Here is a 23,478-nt window from a genome sequence, read left to right as displayed (position 1 = left end):
TGTGTAAGATAGGAGTAGCTAATCAAGTGCTCTCTTGGGCACAACATTATTAGTAATGTCCTTCAGCCAGTCCAACTTTTGTCTCAGACTCAACACTGATCAGTTGATTAATATAATTTACAAAAGGGTTGTTTTTAAAGGAGCATGTGATTGTTCATGTGTGAATAATATAGATTATTTGAAATATAAACCACCTCAATTAATTTGAAAAAGAAAAACACTTTGCTTGTTTTGAGAGACTTTTACGACTTTTACAACATTTATATAAAGTAATTGCTTGATCGACATCCTAAACACAGTGAACATATATGTCTTATATCATATAGACCATTACATGTCTGTTTCAACTTCTAAGAGTTCTTCAAGGTTTTCTTTCATAATTTTGCTATTTTGGATAATTTTAACCTGAAATTTGTGCAGGTTGAATCAAGAGTTTCATTCAGTAAGAACTACTTCTGAAAATTCTAAAACATACATCTGTGAGAAATGACATACATTTAAATAGCTCATTTGAAAACTTAAAGAAAAGAATTCAAGTTTAATTCATCAGCAACACTTATTCAGAATTTATTTTGGTTTTGATTTGAAAGTACCACTTGAAATAATGCATGAAAATGGGGGAAAAAGGGCAAACGTCTGAATATGTATATATATTCTCCTTTTTGGCAGAGAAATTTCTCTATGTCTGTAAATAGTGCTGCTGTCTTAAGATTAATGGGACGTGGAGGAGGAGGAACAGTGGTAGGGGCTCCTCGTGGTCGAAGTTCCTCTAGAGGTCGAGGTAAGGTTTGTGAACATAAAATATTATCAACCTTAAGTTTCAAAATATTTGAACTGCTTAACTCTTTGCAAAGATGCAGGTTTGTAATTTGCCCTGACTTTTTGGAAGGAAAATTTGGAGATAACAGTTGCATATATTAAATAGAAGCCATTAAAGCAGCAAGCCTAAAGAAACTACATAGAATTATATTGTAGGTCTTAGGGGTGTGTGAAACAGCACAGAATTCCATCCTGTTTTCTGTCTGTTTTTATTCTGTTTTTGGGTTCCCCCCTCCCCTGTCTGTCTTCAGGAAGATTCTTCCTGAAACAGAAACTGAACTCAGTGTTTCAAATTATGAATCTGAATGGCCCAACTCCTTATCTCCTGAAAAGAGAATGGGGAGCACCCAAAGTTCAAAAAGAAAACAGAATGGATTTGCACACATCTAGATCCTAGAATGAAAGAAAATTAGAGCTTCAGTCCTGCAACATAATTAAAATTAATTTTATATACACATAGGCAGTCCCCGAGTTACAAACATCCGACTCACAAATGACTCATAGTTAAGAATGGGAGTGAGCCAACAGGAAGTGAGAGAAATCCACCCGTAGGAAGGGAAATTCACTCCTGGGAGAGTTATCATGGGGAAAATGTGTCTCCTCTGAAGCTTTCTCACCAATGCTTGTTTTTACAACAAGCCGCATTTTTCAAAATTGAATTCTCACAGGGACAGAAAGTGAAGTGAAATCTTCTGAACAGGGGCACAGACAGGAAAACAAACACCACATGGGTGTTAACCCTTTCCAATGAGAAAGGAGGGGGGAGTAGAAGTCTCATTGCACATTATTGGATGTACCAGTTAATTAGTAAAAATTGGTAAGCTATCAAAACAAGCATACAAACAGCCTACAACATATGTCAGAAGAATAGTTTAATCAATCTACATGGGCCTGATTACAGATACTTAATTCTAGCAGCAGCCTTTCCGTGGAAGATAGATGTGAAGACCAAATAATATTAATAAAAAATGAGTTGTGATTTCAACTTTGCAAAGTACCTTTAATTTCATTTTCCAGCAATATGTGGGATTTGCTATCATTGTTTTACCAGTTCTTTGATTAGATAATACATTTTTAATCCAAATTACTGTTGATTTAAGGATTACTTTGAGATCTCACAGAAGCTCAGAACCCTGTGCACTGCAATTTAGTATTGACTGGTATATAATTCTTACCTCAGTAGTATCATTGATACTGGCCACATTATTGTAGGATTGTGGGTGATATTCCTGCACTGTTACTCCTGCAATTTCAAAGTGTTGCTGAACAATAATGCACATGATTATTTCTTCCTTTCTTTATATTCCCACAATCAATTTAAAAATTAAATGAAGTAGAACTCATGAGAAAGTTGCATTTCTAAAATTGATAAGTGATATGCAAACAAGATAGGGAAAATATGTAATTTCAGTGTTTCTTTAGGTGTGGGGTTGAGGGTTTCTTCGGAGTTCTGTTTTGTTTCCTTTTCAGCATTATAATTAGAAGAAGAGTGAAAATAGATAACTAGGAAAATAGGATGAATTAAACATTCCTTTTAAGAAAACTAAAATTGAGAGTAATAATGGAAAAGTGTTGAGAGCAGTACACAGAATTTTAAGCGAAACTCTCTGCTCACCTAAGCCAAGCATTAAGATTCAATAATAGCAGATTAAATAACTCCAAAATGTGTGTTCCTTCATGATACTTAGAGAGTACTCTTTCATTCTGCTTTAATAGTAGTATTGGCTGCGGACTGGGGGAAAGTGGAAGGGTAATTTTTAGTTATACTGATGCTAGAAGAAATTTGAGAAGAATGTGAAGTATTAGTCCCATTTTGTCTTTCAGGCAGAGGCAGAGGGGAAAGTGGTTTCTACCAAAGAAGTTTTGATGACGTGGAAGGCGGATTTGGACGAGGAGGGGGCAGAGAAATGCACAGATCACAGAGCTGGGAGGAAAGGTACATATATATTTAAAATGTTAGCTTCTGTTGTGGATATCAGAGAATTAGCTGTTTGAGTAGAATCCTTGCTCTGCATTCATGTTTATTTTTCTCAGGCATAGTGGAAAACATGCAGCCCACCACTTGATTGCAAGTTCCAGTAGTTCTGATCAGTGGTGAATAATCATGGTCTAATAGTGTGGAAAGGCTGCTTACCCAGCATACATTTTTACCCATGCTTTCAAAAGCATCATGAGTGAATGTGACTAACAAATCCTTAAATGTGGATGTAGGTAAAGGTAAAGATTTCCCCTGACATAAGTCTAGTCATGTCCGACTCTGGGGGGTGGTGCTCATCCCCATTTCTAAGCTGAAGAGCCGGCATTGTCCATAGATGCCTCCAAGGTCATGTGGCCAGCATGACTGCATGGAGTGCTGTTACCTTCACGCAGAAGTGGTGCCTATTGATCTCCTCACATTTGCATGTATTCGAACTGCTAGGTTGGCAGAAGCTGGGGCTAACAGTGGGGCTTACCCAGCTCCCCAGATTCAAACCGCCAACTTTTCAGTGAGCAAATGCAGCAGCTCAGCAGTTAAACTCGGTGTGCCACCAGGGGGCCGCTAAAATGTTAGTGTAGTACAGGCATATTGTATTGTATTCCTTCTGCTTTGTTTATAGCCTCTTTGCTTATAGGGGCAAATATATGAGCGGGGGGAAAGGCAGATTCCATTGGGCTAGTAGTATGTATGTTATTGTAAAGGATCAATTGAGAAGTATTGAGTTGGAAAGCATCAATGACATTTTTGCAGTGGGTAACTAATAGTTAATCAGTGGATAGTTTGTAATGGCTATAAGTGTATAAAGCAGTGGTTCTCAACCTGTGTGTCCCCAAGTGTTTTGGCCTACAATACCCAGAAATCCTAGCCAGTATACCAGCTGTTAGAATTTCTGGGAGTTGAAGGCCCAAACATCAGGGGACCCACAGGTAGAGAACCACTGGTATAGAGGAGTGCTCAGGTTTTTTGGGGTTTTTTTTTGGTTTTTTTTGAAAGATTGAAATTTGTATTATCTTTCTAGTGTATTGTTTTAGAGTAAAATTTAATGTATAGACAATGATAGTTATGTTAGGAGTCTGTACGGGGAGATGAAGTCTTGGATTATTAAGGAAATGATTAGCTGAATGCACATAATATAAAAGGTCATCTTCATTGTGGTTATGGTTTTGATGACTAGATTTATAGGAATTGTCTCTTTAAATTACATAATGAATAAAACACATTATTCTGGATTATTAAAATTGATATGTTATCCCTTGAAAAGTTTCTAAACATGATTTGTTCATTCTTAGGGGAGACAGACGGTTTGAAAAACCAGGACGAAAAGAACCAGGTATGTGTTTTGTTGCCCTTTCGAAGGCCATTTTGTATTACTCAAAGTAAATAGGTACTTTATTGTATGTAATAAGGATACAGTTTACCTTATGTTCTTCCCATGAGCAAGATAGAGTTTGGAGTCATGTAAAATTTGAGCCTTCTATGAAAAATTCCTATTTCTTGAATACAGTGATTTCAGCATAACTAGCATTACATTTTTAAACATAACATGGAATTACATCTTACAATCACTTGGAATCTTTTTTTTAAAGTTGGCACTGTCTGCCCCACCTCTCTCCCAAACATAAAATTTGTGAGTGGTCAACATTAATTAGGCCATTTAGAATGCAGTTGCTATCTCCAGAACTAGGTGTGTGTGTGTGTGTGTTTACAAGATGCGTTTCACGATATGCTGTGCTCTTCTGCTTTTTAGTGCCATGTCTAACATTTTGTTTTTCAACCCTTCCTAAAAATTCCCTAAATGAGAAGAAAATTATTATGTTTATTTATACTTTGCTTTTTCTCTCCACAAAGGAGACTCAATGCAGCTAAATTTTTCTGAGCAACCTTGAGCTCAGTTTTCCTACATAGGATTAATTATGTGAATCTTTCCGTAATTTTCTCAGGGTTCTGGTGAATTCTTGGGTAGGTAGGAGTGAAAACTTTAGACTTTACTTTGGAGAAACTAAGGGCTCATTTCTTCTGAAAGTCAATTTTATTTGAGCACATAACTGTCGTTTACCCTTCCCTGTAAGGAGGTTTTTTTTTTGTTAAACATAAACCTGTGTTTTGCAACAATGCCAGATTTCTATGGTGATTACTGCATGAAAATTGTATGAATAATCTGCTTTAATTCCCTTTGTATCCCTTTAAAGCATCTAAATTATTTTGTTTTGCAGTTTTATTTTAGTCCTTGTGATTTTAATAATATATGACTAATTCTACTTTTTTCAGTCTTCCATAAATCATTTGGTTTTCTCGAGATTATTTTAGTAACATTGATACCGTCAAGTTCTGAGTTCAGAGACTACAATTATTTGTTTGTAACACAGTTCAGTACATCAAATAACTGAATATTTCCTTTATATTTTTTTTTCTTACAACATTCTTTTTATTCAAGAAAACCTAAGGCTGAGAAGGGATTTAGACAATCATTTCCCATGTCTAGCCAAAATAATCTATACACTAGTAAGATAACAGTTTTGAGTTCTTGATCCTTGAATAGTAGCAATGAATTAAATAAACACGTGTTTCTGCTTGAATTCCTCTACAATGTGTGTAACAGAGATGGGACAGAGAATTATGTACAAGTATATACAAGTATTTATATATTTCCACCCTGGCTGTTTGCTTTGTCATGTGTTATGCTTTCAATATATGTAGCCACTTGATTTTGGAGCTCTAGAGTTTTAGTATAAATCCTGTCTTAATAATATCTTAGGTAGCTACTGTTGCATTATAAGAACAATTTGCCTCTGTCTCTGCAAATTGTTGTCTAAATCTGAAATAATAAATGTGCTCGTAAAACCAATTTAATGGCACTGCACATTTATTTTCATGTAAAGAAATGTGAAAAAAAACACATCATCTCCTGGCCGGGTGACTATGTGAGTGAAATTTTGCATTAATTTTATTGAATGCACTGGATATGTCACACAGTGGGGACTTTCATAAAATTGGAAGAAATTTTAGAAAATTGGGATAGATAGTTGATATTTTGTTGAGGTATAATAGGGCAAATAGGTTAACATTTTGAATGCTTAGAAGAAACTCATGGTTGAACAGAAAGAAAAATATTTGAAGTGACCAAAATGGACAAAGGAGAAAGTGAATCCAAATACCATTTAATGTGTATGAATCCAGGTTGGTGATTGCCATTTTAAATTGGGCTCTGCATTGGGCTAAGCCATTATTACAGTACACTGTGAATGAAAATATTAAAGCCTCAGCATAGACAAGGGAATAAATATTTTGAAAACCCTGTTAGAGAACGTAAGGGTCTATTACTATATTTTCCAAATGGAGACTATTATTAACTTACATAATCATGACTCCCTGCTCCCTCATAATTCAGTTTCAAAAGACATTTTTTTATCTGAGTATAATGCCAAGCTATGCTGTCAGTTGCTTATACAGAACATCAACATTTGTAACTTTAATATAATATTTGTTCTTTTAGTGGTCTTAAAAAACTTTTAGCAGCTGGAAGGTGGCTCCACTGTAACTTGATAGCTGATTGTCCAAAACTCTACCAAGTTTTCAGTTACACACATCATACACATTTTTGCTGATAGGCACAAAACCATTCCAAAGATTTGGGTAAATGAGGAATAGTTTCTTAGAAAATACAATATATTTTTAAAAGCAAATATCAACATCAGCACTACTATATACATATAAATACGCTTATCAAGGTCCAAGAGTTAAAGGTTCAGCTCCTTATAACAGATCAGTAAAGAAATGGTCATTTGTAATTAAGAATATTGATCCTTATGCCGTGTTTTAGGAAGAGCTGTTTAATTATCCTTTAATTTACTATAGTTTTTTCTTGATTTTTGAGTACAGAATACTTACTAATGTCTCTAGTTGGGGGAAAAAACATGAAGAAAACATAAGAGTGGCCCTTTGGACCATTTACAAACTGTTCATTTTAATTGAAAACAAATAAACCATCACACTTATTTCTGATACTTATTATTCATACTTGCCATAGAGCCTTTTGCTCAAAGTCTCATAATTACATGTTTATACAATTATTGTATAGAGTCTGTTTATCTCTGTATTGCATGGGTTGAGAAGAAACTGCAATAAATGCATGAAGCAGTGGATCTTTCTGATGACAGGACTACCTCAGACTTGCAACAAGGCAGAAGCATGAGGTGTTGATAGTTGTTGATAGGAGAGTAGAACTTGTTGGATCCATGCATATTTTAAATATGAAAATAGTCCAAAAGTAAAATGTGACATTCTAATACATGTTAAGAATATTGTCATTTACTTTTTTTCCAAAACTGCCTAAGGAGGATGTTGAACTTGTTCTTAACTGCTGGAACAAAGAGCTTCAGCAAATGCTTGTGATTTTCCTTAATAAACAAGCACAGCAGGATTGCAATTTCATTGCCACAGAAAATACTAGCAACATTCTTCATAGCATGTTTAGACATCAGCATATTCTCTTGTAACCTTATAGCAAGAGAGAGCTGATTCAAAGAATCTGAGTGATCTTAGAGTTTTCAAGAGAAGTTTCTATTTTAGTTGATATAATTTACTATAGTTTTGTCCATTTTGCTACAGTATTTACCCTCATGTCATTTAATTAGATTTTTATGAGCTGTCTGGTTCTGAAGGTCTCTTTTTTCAGGTTCAGTGCAGCTTTAATCATAGTCTAGTGAATTCAGCAGGTAGCACTTCTGTTTTCCAGAATTTGTGCAGTGTTACTTGTCCCTGACTCAGTTTTTGTGCCGTTAATCCAGCGGCTCATCCAGTTGCATGCATATTATGCTCTTTATTCTGCACATTGTTCTGAAGTCAATGATAGAGAACAAAAAGAGCACAAGAAAACAGGAATAAAAATGAAGGCACAAAAGTCTAATCCAGTTCTTTTCTTTAAAAAAAAATTAAAAACCAGTTGCCACTTTAAAGTCTATTCCATCAGACGAGTCTCACAAATCTGGAAGCTGTCAATGTGCTGTCCATTGATGCGGATCTCCATGTCAGTCCTCTTTGAGCTTTTGGGATCTGCTCCTGGAAGTTCTGGGATTGTCTTGTCAAAATTCTCCATCTTGATCTGATATTCCCCTTTGGCTCCTCGGACCAACATGGAGGCAAAATGGTGGTGTAATATGATCTCAGATGGAAGATAGGATGTCCTCCTTTGGCATGTTTCTCCCGTGCCTTCTTGTGTGGCTGAAAGGAAGACTACTAGCTCAAAATGACGATGAGCCTCCCTCTGTAAGAGAATGGCTAGAGGGCTCGATGGAGTTATAGAATGGTAGTAAGTCAGGGGGAAAATAAAGAATGGGCACTCTTCAGAAGTGATGCTGTCTAGATGGAAATCTACACTAGTTTGATGAAGCTGACCATTTTCTTGTTCTTCATAAAGAACTGCAGAAATCCGAACACTGGTGAGTGGGCTTGGGCGGGTATTAGCCACTTGGAACATTAGAAATGGCTTTCCTTCTCTGTGTGTCACTACTGCGGAATAGGTGAATCGGATGGAGAGAGCTCGGTTCTTTGGACGAGCAATTTTTGCTACAAATGCACCTAAATAAAAGGAGAATTTACATATAGATCATATTCAATATATATGTATGTATGCATATGTGTATGTGTGTGTAGTTTCCTGTTGCCCTTACACATTTACATAGAAACCAAGAACGATTTAATTTTTGGTTTCATATTAGGATCAAAATGCTGTCATGTGTTCTGTGGTGGTATACATGTTCAGATGATCATGTTAACATGTCTATGGTCAGTAATTTTAAAAACAAAATTGTCCCTGCTTAAATCAATTGTAATAGACATTTTTTAGGATCAGGGTGAGAACAAGAATAATCTTTGAAAGCTCTCCCGTATTTATTGATCAGTTGGGGTCTTACTTTGTTCACAGGGAAATATCCAGTTGGATAAAATAGGATTTATTCTTGTAGTTAGAATTATACTCTTAGTTTTAAGCCATGCAAATATGTCTAGGCAGACTTAAAGGAACCTACACAAAAGCTAGTACTGCTAACTGTTCACATCCTCTGGAATAATGTAAAAGAAGATTTTATACTAAATGTTGATTTGAGAAAAATTGATTTGTTGTACAGTAACTATACTGTACTAAAAACTAACACTATTGCTCCAAGTCTTTATGTCATTCTTCTTATTTTACCACCATGAATACACATTCCTGTCAAACTGCTGTTTTTACTATTGCATGGTGTGGCCCATCCTTGCTCCCCTCCTCCGGTTTTTAAGCATTTTATTTCAGGCATATTACATAAAGTATTCAATTACGAAAGAATTTATAATTACCTGTGATGAATGCCTCCAGCATCAGACCCAGTACCATTTGTATAGCAAGTAGAGCAATTGCGCTTGGACAGTCTCCACTTGGGAACATTGTGCCATAACCAATAGTAAGCTGTGTCTCCAGTGAAAAGGAAAAAGCAGCTGTAAAGCTAGTGATGTACTTTACACATATGGTGTGGTTTTCAGGAGGGGAATCATGATCAATCTCTAGATCCCCATTCATTTCAGCCAGCAGGTACCAGAGAACTGCAAAAACAAGCCAGTGAAGTACAAAAGATGCAGAAAACACCAGCATCATCCATCTCCATCGCATATCCATTAGTATTCCCCAGGCATCTTTTAGGTATGCAAGGCCTTTCCCTTGGGCGCCATCCATCTGAAGTGTGCTATGTCCATCTTTAGTGACCATTCTTGGATACCGTTGAGTCAGGAGAGGAGCAGTAGGTTTGGTGTTGTTGCCTTCTATCACCTCCGTCCTCATCTTCTGAAAGTAAAAAGTGAAGAACTTTTTGGATGGTTGTTTATCTGTAGTTCAGATGATTATTAGAGATTCTGTCACATTGGCAGTGGACCAGATGCCACCTATGGCTAACCAAGGGAGTCTTAAAACAAGCAGTTCTGAGAAAATTAATTTTGGAGAACCAGGTTTTGCCACTACTTTGATGGTACAATAATGATTACCTAGAAGAACCTCCAATGTTAGTTGACCTTGTCAGACCTTTGTATAGTTTATAAGCATGAGCCAATTTTCATATTTTGACTTCTTAGCTTTAACTGTGGTCTTTAGTTTTCATTCCAAGGTAGTGAAAGTAGTATTGCAAGTCTGAATCTTCTAGAAATCAGAAAGTAGGATATTGGTTTGCCTTTTAAAAAACTGGTAGGTGTTTTAATGTTTAAACAAAGTACTCAATCAAAGCTATTTCTGTTGTTATAGAAATAACTTTGTATAAAGTACTCTATCAAAGTTAATTTTATTGTTATAGATATAAATTTCCTTTGGTGGTGATCTCCCAAGTTTTTCTGTCATATTTATTCCATAGAATTTTCCTCATGATTAATTTTTGTGAGATTTCAACCTCAATTTTACTGCTACCACCACGATATTTTTACTGTCTAGAATTGTGGTACCTGGGATACAGCCTCTTCTGCTGAACATACTCAGGCCAGTGATGATGTAAAGCTGCATTAAAAAGGGGATAGAGAATAATATGTAAAATATTATATAAACTGTAAGCAAGTCCTGAGGAAAAAATGTCCAATTCTAAACCAAATTTGCCAGGTACATAGGATCCGGCCTCTTTGTGTTGTCAATAAGGGTACAATTGCATACTATTTTTCACTTTAAGTTCTTAGTTATGCCTTTTGCAGCTTTTGTTCCCCTGGAAGTTTAGTAACTCTAAACCTACTCCTTAAAAAACCTCTGGGTCTCTATTAGCCATTTCCTTTCGATGTTAGAAAACTCAGAATTTTAAAGGTAGTAACATAATAAAATGCAAAACTAATATCTAGTGATTTTTTGCTTGCTTTCCCTTTTACTATATTGTCTGCAGTTCTACAGCGATTCAGTCATTTTACATTTTTGTTTTTAAACTTGATGTAGTCATAAATATGTGAATGACATGCTCTCTTCTGTGTAGAAACTAGAAATTACATTTTTATTTGTTTATTATATTTACATGCTATCTAAAAGCAGAATATGGTATATGTTTTCAGCATGTATAAGAAAGATTTAAAAATTAACTTTAAAGAAATTGAACTTTAACAAAACTGTATGCTGGTTACCTAAAGTATTTATAATTTCTGGATCATTTAGCAAAAGTAACTGCTTTCCCTAGAATAAATGTCTTTAAAGTATAGAGGTGACTGGCTGTCCAAAACTCCTCTGATGTTGATCACCTAGGACATTGTTCCCAACCTTTAGTCCTCCAGGTGTTTGGACTTCAACTCCCAGAAATCCCAGTCATCTTACCAGCTGCTAGGAAGTGTGGGAGCTTAAGTCAACTGGAGGACCAAAGGCTGGGAATGACTGTATTCATAGAACACCATTCTCTCAACCAAAACATTCTACTCTGTGTTCCAGGGATGGAATTGCTGGATTCAGGGGCCATTGTCTTTGAACTTTGGCAAGCTGCATCCATTTATTTATTTATTGCATTTCTAGGAGTCTGGGGGCCAGACTTGAGCCTTTTCAGGTATACAAGGTCAGTGCCCCTTTTAAAAGTATCAAGGTCACTTTAGAAAATGACCATTCTGACATGCCCAGTTTCTTTATGAGCCTATTTTGACGACTGGATCTTCCCCCAAACAACAGTTAGGTGGCTAATCGTGTCCATGAGAAGCTTCTCTTCTCTTCCTTTAAGGCAGTGGTTCTCAACCTGTGGGTTCCCAGATGTTTTGGCCTTTATTTAATGTGAACTCCCAAAAATCCGAACAGCTGGTAAACTGGCTTGGATTTCTGGGAGAGGTAGGCCAAAACACCTGGGGACCCACAGGTTGAGAAGGAAGCATTGTTCTAGAGCTAGCCACTTCCACTCCGATTTTTTTTAGCAATAGCTAAGGCTCTCAACATAGAGCCTATGAATTTGCATGCAGCCTACATGACTGCACTCTGTCCACCTCTGCTGTGTTTCTTAAAGGGCTGGGAAGAACTGGTAAATAATCTTACTAAATTCCTATAGATTAGAAAGTAAGTGTTGATAAAGATGTGTGGTTAGTAGCACTGGGATACAGAAACATAAGCAGCTGAATAATCTGATGGGGCAGTGAAGAATAATAGTAATACTTAGCCTTTTGTAGTGCTTTAGAGTGTTCAAAGTGCTTCTTATACATTATCTCAGTCATCTTTGCAATAGCCCTATAAAATAGGTCAGTATTATTTTTCCCATATTATTATTAGTTCACTGAGACTGAGTTTATAGCAGAAGGAAAAGTTCTTGGCTCCCTGATTCACAGCTCAGCTTTTGCTTCGGCAGAAAGAACAAAGTTTTATTCCAACTTGACATAAGCTCCCCAATTTACACAAATTCCACATTAGTTTCAAAAAAAGAGGAAAATTACTCAAGTATTGAACAAAATGGTAATATTTAAATCAACGTACTCTGGATAATGTTTAATGTGACATAATATTTTCCAAATAGTTTTAGAAAGTATCTTTTTAGTGCCATTTTAGAATAATTGTCAGTGTCCAGATGACAGGTTTGAAATTGAAGTTGTCTGAGCTAATGGGAGGGAGTAGTCTGGATGGGCATGCACACACCATTCCTTTACACCAATATGGTGAGCTCTTTGAACACAAAGGAATCTGCAAGCCCCAAGTGACTCACAGGAAGACCACTTAGAATAGAGGTCTTCTTCTTTTTTTAAACCAAACTATTATTATTATTATTATTATTATTATTATTATTATTATTAGCTTATATCCTGCTTTTTCTCTCCATATGGAGTTTTTAGTATTTGTATTAAAACCTTATAACAGTAAAATTTAAATAACTGCTGAAGAGAGAAATGTTAATTAAAATGCTGGTATTATGTCATGTTTATGAATATTCATTCACTTATATGATAAATATTGTGATGAGCTAGGATCTCTTGCAGGTACTTGAGATCAAGTAGATGTGACACATAACAAAAGTATATTTTCCTTTACGGGATTGTATTTCTACTTTGTAAGTGAGAGAAAGATGAACGGGGAAAAGAAACTTCTCCAGTGCAGTAGGGTTCCTGAGAGGATTGCAGCAATGATTATATATGTACTACAAGTACACTTAAACAAACATTGGAGCAAAAGAAACAATTCACTTGCAACTCAGCCAATATTTTCCTTTTGGCTTGTTGTTCCTAGCAGTTTGCCTTTCTAATTTATGAAATGTGGAGTTTGAAAATAAAGAACCTGTCTCCCCAAGAATATTGGGGATATTCTGGCTGCTCTTTTCTGTACCTTTTAAAATGCTACATATTTTTGGATATTCTGGCTGCTCTTTTCTGTACCTTTTAAAAGGCTACAAGCGTTTGAGGGGCGCGGTGGGTGGGAGAGTGACCAGAACTCTAAACTTTTCAAATATTTCTGCAGTGTAGATATCTGTACAAACCTCACAATACTTTCATTCTATTTAATGCATGTATTTGCTGATAATCCCTATGATGAATTTTAGCATTTTTATTGCTGTAGATTTTCATTGAGATCTATGCTTGGATTCTATCGGCATATATTGATTGGGATTGTTTGGCTCAGTCTTTGTTAACACTTTGTTACATGGAATGTTGTTACTTTATAAGTTGGAAAATACTTTGTATTTAATGTGGATTTTAAAAAACCAAACTGAGCAATTCATCCACAAATCTTTGAACACCTGACTCCATGTAATTTATGAGTAAATCAAATCACACATCAGTACGTATTTTAAGATACACTACTGATTACATCCATGGTTCTGAAAGCTATCAATTAGTACCTTGCCTTTAGCCATTGTTCTTTATTAAGCTGTTGTAAAAATATTCAGAGGGCTTTAATGAGATATTTGTCAGAAGCTTTTGAAAGTCTAATTATGACAAGTCTGCTGGACACTTCTAAAAGACAAATAGTGAAGCTCTAGCAATTTCAACCACTTTCTACTTAGAAAATGTGTAATTGTGAGCAGTACCTAAAATGACTATAGTATTCAAAGTAGATAACTGCCAACAAAAGAAATTATAATGGAGTAATTGGTTGTTCCCTTTTTCTTACATTATGGTTGATGAGCTGACTCTAGCCCTTGGTCCACATGATCCATTTTCTAGTTTAACTTCGTGATTTTTAAAAATTATCTTTTTAATTGGTGTATAGTTACATAAATATTGATAACCTCTAATTTGTTTTTCTTTTTAAATTAAATGTCAACACACTGGTCACACCCTTCAGTCTGAACAAAGCATCGAAAATGAAATGCAAAAATCCTGCAGGTTGCCCCTGTATACACATTTAGGTAATTCAGAACCTCAACTTCAGTTACTAAAAATTTCATCAACGACCTAATATGTTATGCTTGTTGGGTGCCACTAGAATTAGGACTTTTGAAGTGCTTGAACATTAATAGAGGCTGAATGTCCTCTCCAGAAACTCGAAGACTCAAATCAATTAAAATGAAATATTCATTGCATCTTCCACCATTACATTTTTAATTCACTGAAATATTTTGCAACCGTATGTAGCTGGTGTAAATTCTTCATTTCTATACTAGTTATGGCTTCTAAGAATAAAACTTCTGTTTTTGGTCATGTTGTTCCCATGTCCCTAATCTTCTGTAATTGGAGCATAATCTGAACATGGGTTTAGAAATTCACAGCTTCTATTTAATGTTTAGAAAAGAAATATGTGTCTTGAGTTCATGGAGAGAAATTTCAGAGCACGGCAATAATATCTACAGGAAGTTTAGGAATAGAGTGTCTGTATCCTGCCTGACTATGTAAGCCCACCTTATACCTCTGGTCAGTGACACTGAATGCAGTCAAATTTTGCCCATTTGATTGTTTCCTTTCCTGCTGTTACACACCAGTCCATTTTTAGAAAATGTATGCTTTATAAGATTTAAAATATTGGCTTTCTGAACAGTATTACAGAGCAAGATGTAACACTAAATATGCAAAGTTTTTGTCCTATGGTGAACATTATATTTTGAAGTTAAATAATTCAAAACATTTGTTTAGAATATTTTTTGAATACAGTTTCATGAAGGATATATTTTTCTTAAGGTGTTCATTAAATGTATTCTCCTAGTTGATAATCACTGTAAAAGTGGCTCCATCAATTTATTCCTCAATAAGATTTATCAAAACTATAGTGATTTTACCTTGAATTCAAGTTGAACACATAGTATTTACCTTGAAGTAATGTATTTGGGTCTCCAGAAAATATGTCAGCTGAGAAGGAATAAATTGTTTTTCAACTGCTGTTAAGGATCATAGTAACTCTTCCTGTAGCTGTTCTTACAGAGTAATGAATGTAAAGGATCATGCAAAGTAGGTGATGTAAAGGCCTTGGAATTGAATGCTCTTGCAGAAGTTTGAGGGTGTACATTATTGCTATTCGTAGGGATTTTTAATGGCCTGGTGCACTAGTACGATGACCTGTAATATATTTGAAATGCTATTCTCTGTTAAAAAAGTTCACTATTTGCATAGAGTAAGTAAACTATCTCCCAAGTATGTAGTCAAGGAGCGAGACCTTCCATTCTCTCCTTGTGGTGTGAACTAATTGTTCTAGTAATACCTGTCACAATTCAAGTGAATATTCCTGTTTTATAAATCCAGATATGTGTTTGTGTACACACATGCACCTATGTTCAACAAACATAGCTTAGTGCCATATTTTGAACTATCTCAACTGCCAGGGCTGAGGTCAATGTGGTGAAATGGAAGAAACCAGCATCATGAAAAGGAAGGGCAGGTCCCTTAAATGACTGTTTCTTCAGTTACCTTCATCCTTTTACATTTAATAACATTTTGCCTTGGATGCTTAAAATTAATGCTGCATTTTAGAGACGTAGTTGAATCCTGGTACACTAACAGGTGCACACAATAAATAATGTAGTCTTAAACTTTTATGTTACCAAGGTATATTTCTTTAGAATAGGTCTTACAGATAGCTGCACAAATACAACATTGCAAAATATAACATATAATCTTCGTGCAAAAGGATCTTGCAGTACATTTGGGAATGAGAAAAAGTTGGTACCTTTCATTGATTTAAGCCTGCTTCATCAGCTGGATGAAGTACTTAAGTATAAACCCTTGAAGCTATGAGTGGAGTCTGTATGTGAATAGCAAAGGTGCTACAAGATAGATCCTTTTGCACACCGGACAAGATTAACTTGACTATGTCATTGAATAATAAAGATTGTGCTAGTCTTTTGTCAGCATTATAGATGTAAGAGTTATTTTACATGTATATTTTTTGAAGTTTCAAAACATTACCCATAAAAAGCTGTTGTTCATAGAATAACATAATTATGCAGTACATGTATTTCTCTCCTTTGATTTTCATGGTTCTCCAGTGAATGGAAGTGAAAATGATGTATGTGAACAAGAAGTCATAGTCAAAAATCATGTGCTATTTCAATGATAACACTGTTTAGAATTTATAGAATATCCGAAGGGGACACATGTGAAAGTTCAAAGAATCTCAATAAGGAAATGTTAAATAATGGTTTCAGAATTTTATTTTTATCCAACACAGCAAAGAGTTTTTTCATTTGCTGAGTAGAAATACTCCCAGGTTTACACAACAGAATCACTTAAATTATTAACTTGATAGTTAAGAAGAAATGAGTATTTATTTTCAGTAATGTACATAGCTACACAAATGTCAATTTGCAATAATCTACACCGCTACACAAATGTCCATTCATTTTGTAGTTCTTGCCATTCATGAAATAATGAATTTGTGATTCATTACAAATGTCAGCATTGTATTTTTTACAGCCTTTAAAAAACAAGAATAGAGAGTGTTTGGAATTTAAGTATTTACAGATCTGGTTCTTTTAACTGCTGCAGCTACTGCTTTTCTTTTCTTTTCAAAATCACATGCCAAGTACTAAGTCAAAATCAGGATTCTTTAAGAAGTGCATGTTTTTACATCTGCTACTCAGGTAAAATTGACATACCTCTTTTAAGACTCTACAATAATTTGATCATAGGTACTCAACTTCAGTAGTAATTAAAATCTGAATCTTTAGCAGAGAAAAAGTGGTTCTGTTAAAAAAAGAAAAGCCCCTCTAAAATGTAGTTTTTGCTTCACACGTTATTTAAGTCATAAAAATATATAGCATTCTGATATTATTTTCAGTACTTTCCTGCACAGAAGATATGCTTCTTAATGGAATTTTGCCCTCGAAGTTGCCTTCAACAATACATCTACTTTGGGAAAATCCCACAGTAAAGTTTGTGTTTTTGGATTACTGGTATTTTTTAACATGCCTTTCTCAAACCTTTAACGTATTTTTGTTTTTAGAAAAACTAAAGCACACAGCAGGGTATCTTAGTGTTATAACAGAGTGTTCTGTTAGTCTCATGTACTTACCAGTATCTTTGTAGCTCTTGTCTGTCCGGCGGGGAAAGGGAGCAAGGTAGATGCCTTGGATATAAGTACACCAGGCGTTTCTCTGTACAGTGATCCCAATGCAAGGAAGAAGCCCCCTTTGACAACCGGTTTTGAAGGATGTTTCTTCAAAATGGGCTGACAGGTCTCATTCCACAGTTTATAATGTGGGGGGGTTGGTTTTCATATGATGCTGATGTGATTGGTCATTTGGTCTGCAGGGGGGCCAATTAGCTGTGGTCATGTGGAAAAGAATGCTGATTTGTTAGAGCTTTCTTTACCCAACACATCCCCTAGCAGCTGTGGAGAAATCTACAAGAACTTGGAGAAAGGGGTGCATTTTTCCCCTCTTAATCAGGATAGGGTTTTTAGGTTTGCATAATCTTACTTAGGGTTTTACTTGGAGGTTCAAAGGAATGAAATTCCTCAGATCTGTTTTCCATTCAGCTTTTCTTGTGATAGTTGTTTAAAATTCATACTATCAGATATATTTCCTTCTAAGTCAAGCAGCTTAGAGTAAGATGATGCTTCTATTTTGCTTTCCTCTTTTTAAGATTTTTTTATACTCATGTCTTACTAACATCAGGGTTATCAGTATGATATTTATTAATCTGATATAAATGCAATAGGAATTATCAGTGCATTATATATCAAATGTAAAAATCAGTATTAAATCCTTTACATCTAAATTTAAATTCAGGACATCTTTCTAATATCTCTTTGTTTTTTTAAAGAAATTTGCTGATTCATTATTTGTTCATATGATTGTCTTTAAATTTGGGACAAATTAACATGTTCTGTGCAATTAATATTGGACTGAAGGTGAAAAAATGCACCACAAATTTACAGTGAATAAGTCTATTCTGTTCAGAAGAAATCCTGTGTGGATTTGCTTTTTAAATGTAAAGACAGTGGCTAAAATTAGGCCCACAATGTCCAGCTTCCAGAACCACTTGCATGATTTGTGAGGGCAGCTTTGTAATGCAGACCAGCATTTCACATTTTTCCTAAGTTAGCTGCTGATGTGAGGACTTTGATCGAACGTCAGCCCTAAGAGGATCTGTGAAACAAAGACTGTGATTGTTTGCTGTAAAACTTCTGAAGACCTGCTGTGAAAATTATTAATGTAGACCAATATAATGCTACTTAGAAACTGAAATCTCTCTCATGTTTTTTCCTTTTAAAACCTCCCACAAAATGCAAAACATTAATTCTTAATTTCATTAGTAAAGAACATTTTAATACATGTTGAGACACAGCACCGTTGAACTGAGACATGACCGTGACCTTCATGGCTGTAAGGATACGTCATATTGAAAATCCTGCAGTATATTTTCATTTTGCTTGTACCTCTTAGTATAGCATGGTATAGGTTGTTTCTTTATTACAGGCAGCTTTCAATTTTATACTTCAATACCTATTTTGTGGAATAAAAACTGGCTTTGTCCTTTTATATGTTTCTGTTATTTTCATGGTACATCTTTTACAATTAGCACAAATGAAGCACAAAAATGTACTTTTGGCTAGAGGAAAGAGCAGAAATGCCACTATGCAGTTGGGAAGCTTTCTTACTTCATCTGTTAAGTTCAGTAATCTGTGCAAGACTATGTGCAAGAAGTGTCATGGAAAGTTGCACTTCTTTATCTGAAAGAATAGACATGTGATATTGAAATATATGAATGCAGTTGTATAAAGGCTTCTTTTCATAAGAATGCCCCGAGCTTCCCCTTCCCCCATAGCTTTTCTATGGGAAAGCTGTGATTAATTCATTGACAAATCTGAAATACAAATGACCAGATTTGATCTGAGTCCCTCCTAGAAATTGTAGCCACCTCCTTATATTCCCCTTGGTGAGTTTTGGGTGTTTATCTGACTTTCTTTTCTTCCTCTTGAAAAAAGTCTTAATACCACAACACCGCACACTGCATTTTCTCCGGGAAATTTGCTCATAATACTTGAAGTGATTTGAAAACAGTGTTAGTTCTGCATATTATTACAGCATGAGAGAGATGCTATGAAATAAAGGATCTTACTATAGTACAAAACGGAATGATTATTTGTAATATCTTATAGAAAGTTTGTTGACATTGTTGGTTGCTATTCTAGTTCTTCTTAAATCCTCAATAAACAAGTTCTCAAAAGATTGTGTTCCCAAAAACCACTTCAGTACTTTGAAGTTAGCCTCTTTTAAAACTTCAAATTACATAGCTGTAGTTTGTTGGCTGGATGTCTTTGTTGTATCTGAACTTTTCCATAAACACCATTGCTGGCTTTGGGTCAGACATGGAATGCAGGTGCCCTTTCACTGCTCCTGCTCCTCAGGAAGTCCAGTCAATTAGTTTGAGGCAAAGCCACAGATCTTTTTCTTTTTTTCTTTTCATCCTGGGAAATCATAGCCAAACACGGACCACTCTGCCAAGTAATTTAAAACCAATACAGTGAACGTGCTAGGGGTATAAACGACATGTGTACATGTAACATTTTAAATAGTACACAAGCATATTTTTCCGTGCACACTTTAAATGTGAACTAGGAATCACAGATCCCTCCTAGCTAGTTCTTTTCAGGAACTTCAGGATGTAATTATGTGAAACTGTTCTTAGTTCAGTTTATTAAAAAAAATCATAAAGTTATATTCTGATTTGACTGTGCTCCACATTTAAAATTTATTACTTCTTATTAAACAAGTTTTAGTTGTTCCACAACTTCTTGTTTGTTTGCACATTTATTTAGAAGCAAGTTTTACTGAATTCTTGTGACTTTCTCCCTAATAAGTGTGCTTAGGGATTGTAACCCTAAAGTGGGCATGGTGCCTGCCCACTAAAGTTCTTTTAAATTTTATGAAATTCCAATTCAGGAGAATGGCACTTTCCCTAATGCTCCTTTATAGACTGCAAGACTGAACCATTTCCCACTAATGTTTACACCTCCAGTCCATAAAATAAACTAGAGCTTAGGCAGTGTATAGTCTTCAGTTTTTGTTTTCAGATGCTGTCATATAAACACTGTCTGTATATTACTATTTGCTATATATACGCATGCATAAGGCGACCTTATACATAAGTCCAAGGAAAGTTTTGGGGGCAAAATGATGGAATTCGATATGATCTGTGAATAAGTTGAGGGTCATTCTGCAGAGAAAAGCACCAGCATCACCTCAGACGACTAGTTACCTCCAGGCTGCCACCATTTGCACACCCAGGAATTTTTTAATGTCTTTTGCTTAGTGAAAATTAAGGTGTAGTATTAACTCTTGTCAGTATTAACTCTTGTCAAAAAACAAACCATCCCCTTCCCTGAGTAGAGTGATGAAAGGCAAGAGCTTACCTGGTCCTGGGAGAATCTAAAAGCAGTGCCAAGTCCCTCTATTCTGTCAGCATTCCTTTGTGAGCACATGCTAAACTGCTGCCGTCGCCATTATTTTCCAGTCAGGACCTTCAAAAAAGTAAGATGTGGTGCCACAACAAAGAGAGTAGAGAGTATTATTTCTTCTAGTTTTCCACGGGATGGACTACACTCTTACCTTTTGTCACTCTACATAAGAGAAGGGGATAGTTCCTTTATAAATAAGAGTTAAGGTACACTACTTACATTGATCCATGAACAAGTCTATCCAGGTTTTTTGTGTTATTTTTTAATTAAAATTTTTAGATGTATACATAAGTATATATAGTACATAACAATGTATAACATAAGTTGAAGTATTCTGCAAATAATACAAATATAATACCCGGCATATAGAGCCAAATTTTACTAAACAATTCCTGGTGGAACACATGCTTCTTTTAAAGACATCCTTTACAGGTTTTACATATTTTTATTTAGTAGAACATTATGTTGATTTATACTTTATAGGATGTTTTTAACAGAAAATAGAACTTTTCTATTGATTCAGAATATGCAGGGCTTAAAACACCTCCCATTCAAAGAACAACAGGATCCTTGTGCCATTATAAACTCTGCAGTGACCAGGAATAGTGTCTTGATACCTCTGAAGTATAGTAAAGCAATCTCATTGAACATCAGGTGGCATCTGTTTATGCAAACAAACTTTGCAGATGCTTTTCCATCACTTGTTGCAGAGTGAACTTTTGACATTCTTAAATGGTTACAGCTGTGCTTAGCTATTTTACTAAATCTTCTTGTTGAAGATTAAAATGCTAAATTTGTTTTTACTGCACAAAAATAATGACAATAGCTTCAAGAAAATAAACCTATCATTAGGAGAAAAGCAAAGAAACACTATATTTGGTCTTCCGTTGTTTTATCTTAACACTGTGCAATTCAAATTGTGCATTTCTAAATTGTATTATAGATGCCATTCAAAATGAGCAGACTCATCAGCTGAATTCTTAATTTTGTTTGCAGTAAGACCAAACTTTGAAGATTCTGTAACTGTAACAGCAGGAAGGAAGCACGAATTTATACGCTCTGAGAGCGAGAACTGGCGCATCTTCAGAGAAGAGCAAAATGGTGAGGAGGAAGATGGTGGATGGCGACTTGCTGGTTCACGAAGAGATGGTGAGAGGTGGCGTCCCCATAGTCCAGGTGAGAAGAAATATAGAAGGGAGAACTAGACACTATTAAAGAAATGAACAAACCAGGAGTGAATAGTTCTCATCACAAAAAATTGCAAGGCTTCTTTGTGTTGGCAGTCATCCATGTAAAGTTTTTGGAAAAAAATGTTTTTCTTAGTCTATTTTTTCCAGAATTACTAAAGAGTAAGAGAACTCTCCTTACCTTATCTGATTCTTTTTCCTTTAAATTATCTCCCGTCTTATTTCTTTTTCAAATCACCCTAGATCTTGAAGCAAAAGTATTTTCAGATAGCTCCTTCTACTCGGATAAAAGTGGAAAGAAATCTTTGTTGTAGAGAATGCAGCATTGTGTGTCTGCCTGACGTCAGATGTAACTGATAAATGCACAATAAAGCAGCAGTGTGTCTTAAGTTGGATAGTATTAAAGCAGCTGAACCAGCACCTCATGATGGTCAGATGTGAGGGTTTTACTTAGGACATGGATGATTGCAATCCATTTATGGCATTATGATTCTATTAAATAACTGTCTGTATAACAGGTCCTGAGGCAAAGCGGTTATTGGCTACTTTCTGCTATTTGACAAGAGGCAGAAATAAATGTTCATTGCAGATAATGCTGCGTTTTGTCAAATATTAGAATATTCTTTCAGTTTCCCTTTAATTTGCAGATAATTGTTTTGGGATCTTACTGATCATGGAACTGAAATGCCAATTTCGAAGAGCTACATTCCTTTAAGCAGGGATTAGATACAGTGTTTAAGCCCATTTTTCAGGTATGTTTGTCCACCATTGTGTGTCCATATGTGCCTTCAAGTCATCTGTTGACTTATGGCAACTTCATGTATTTTCTTAGGCAAGAAATATTGCAATTTGGTTTATCAATTCCTTCCTGTGAAATAAAGTCTGGCATTCATTGGTAGTTTGCCATCCAAGTACTAACCAGGACTCAACCTGTTTGACTTCCAAGATCAGATAGAATCTAGTGCTTTTAGGCCTCAGGCACACCAATTTTAATTTGAATCTTCATAGCATTATGTTTGCTTTGATAATGAAAATTTTATTCTGCCTCTCCTCCTCTGAACATAAGGTAGTGCACATAGCTTTCTCCTCCCTTCTCACAACAACGATGGATTTCATGGTTCATTGAGCATATGGACCTTGTATCTCCCTAATCACTGCATTACAGTGACTAGTATGATGTAGCAAGAGTGAAAATCCTATGATCCTCCACATATTATGAAAGTCAATCAGCTCCAGCCTTCAGCAGTGTGGCAAATTTTCAAGGGAGATGACAGTTGTATCTAAAGCAGGGCCTGTTTCAGTGGCAGAGCAAATGCGTTGTTTGTAGAAATCACAAATTGTCAGACAGATCTGGAAACATTCCTGCCTGTATCCCTAGAAAGTGACTGTTAATTAGTGTCCACAGTTCTGGGCTGATCTGATGGCCATTTCTTATGTTGCAGCCTTGTGAAAGGCCACATATGCCTCAATACTTGTTGCATGTAGTGGTGGAATACTTCCCTTATTTTGGAAGAGTAGGATTGTTTAGCTTGAATTTTAAAACTCAGAGACCCAAGCTAAAGCCAACTTTTCTAAATAAATCAGCATGTATTCTTTTGCCACCTTACTATTAGATTATACTATTAGTTACGAAGTAATTGCATTTAAGATTTTATAGACACGTGATAGAATGGCGTTATTCATTTTATGTGATAATACTAATATTTAGCTCATTGGTTCAT

At 35.5% G+C, this 23,478-nt stretch overlaps 2 protein-coding genes across 11 annotated transcripts in view; one reads left to right on the top strand and one right to left on the bottom strand.

The window, feature by feature from the left end:
* The window catches only part of KCNJ13 (potassium inwardly rectifying channel subfamily J member 13), a 31,369-nt gene extending 9,264 nt beyond the window's left edge, over positions 1 to 22,105 (bottom strand). The window contains exons 1-5 of one of the 8 annotated variants that reach the window (XM_060768105.2): positions 21,939 to 22,105; positions 20,526 to 20,633; positions 10,256 to 10,307; positions 9,131 to 9,611; positions 6,742 to 8,374 (exon numbers count right to left, since the gene is read on the bottom strand). In XM_060768105.2, the coding sequence (XP_060624088.1) occupies positions 7,755 to 8,374; positions 9,131 to 9,608 (1,098 nt within the window). In that variant the 5' untranslated portion in view covers positions 9,609 to 9,611; positions 10,256 to 10,307; positions 20,526 to 20,633; positions 21,939 to 22,105 and the 3' untranslated portion in view covers positions 6,742 to 7,754. Of the gene's footprint in view, positions 1 to 6,741; positions 8,375 to 9,130; positions 9,612 to 10,255; positions 11,982 to 17,180; positions 17,756 to 20,525; positions 20,634 to 21,938 lie in introns of those variants that run through there. The other 7 variants (XM_060768108.2, XM_067465899.1, XM_060768107.2 and 4 more) reach the window with 7 other exon arrangements.
* Positions 1 to 23,478, top strand: part of GIGYF2 (GRB10 interacting GYF protein 2) — a 67,527-nt gene that overhangs the window by 20,859 nt on the left and 23,190 nt on the right. For all 3 annotated transcript variants that reach the window (XM_067465897.1, XM_060768103.2, XM_067465896.1), the window contains exons 5-8: positions 670 to 781; positions 2,644 to 2,755; positions 4,087 to 4,127; positions 21,567 to 21,746. In XM_067465897.1, the coding sequence (XP_067321998.1) occupies positions 670 to 781; positions 2,644 to 2,755; positions 4,087 to 4,127; positions 21,567 to 21,746 (445 nt within the window). The remainder of the gene's footprint in view (positions 1 to 669; positions 782 to 2,643; positions 2,756 to 4,086; positions 4,128 to 21,566; positions 21,747 to 23,478) is intronic.

This window comes from Anolis sagrei, chromosome 3 (assembly GCF_037176765.1).
Source record: "Anolis sagrei isolate rAnoSag1 chromosome 3, rAnoSag1.mat, whole genome shotgun sequence".
Classification (NCBI taxonomy): Eukaryota; Metazoa; Chordata; class Lepidosauria; order Squamata; family Dactyloidae; genus Anolis; species Anolis sagrei.
The sequence above is the reverse complement of the archived record's forward strand: the minus strand, read 5'-3'. Positions and strand labels throughout refer to the sequence as shown.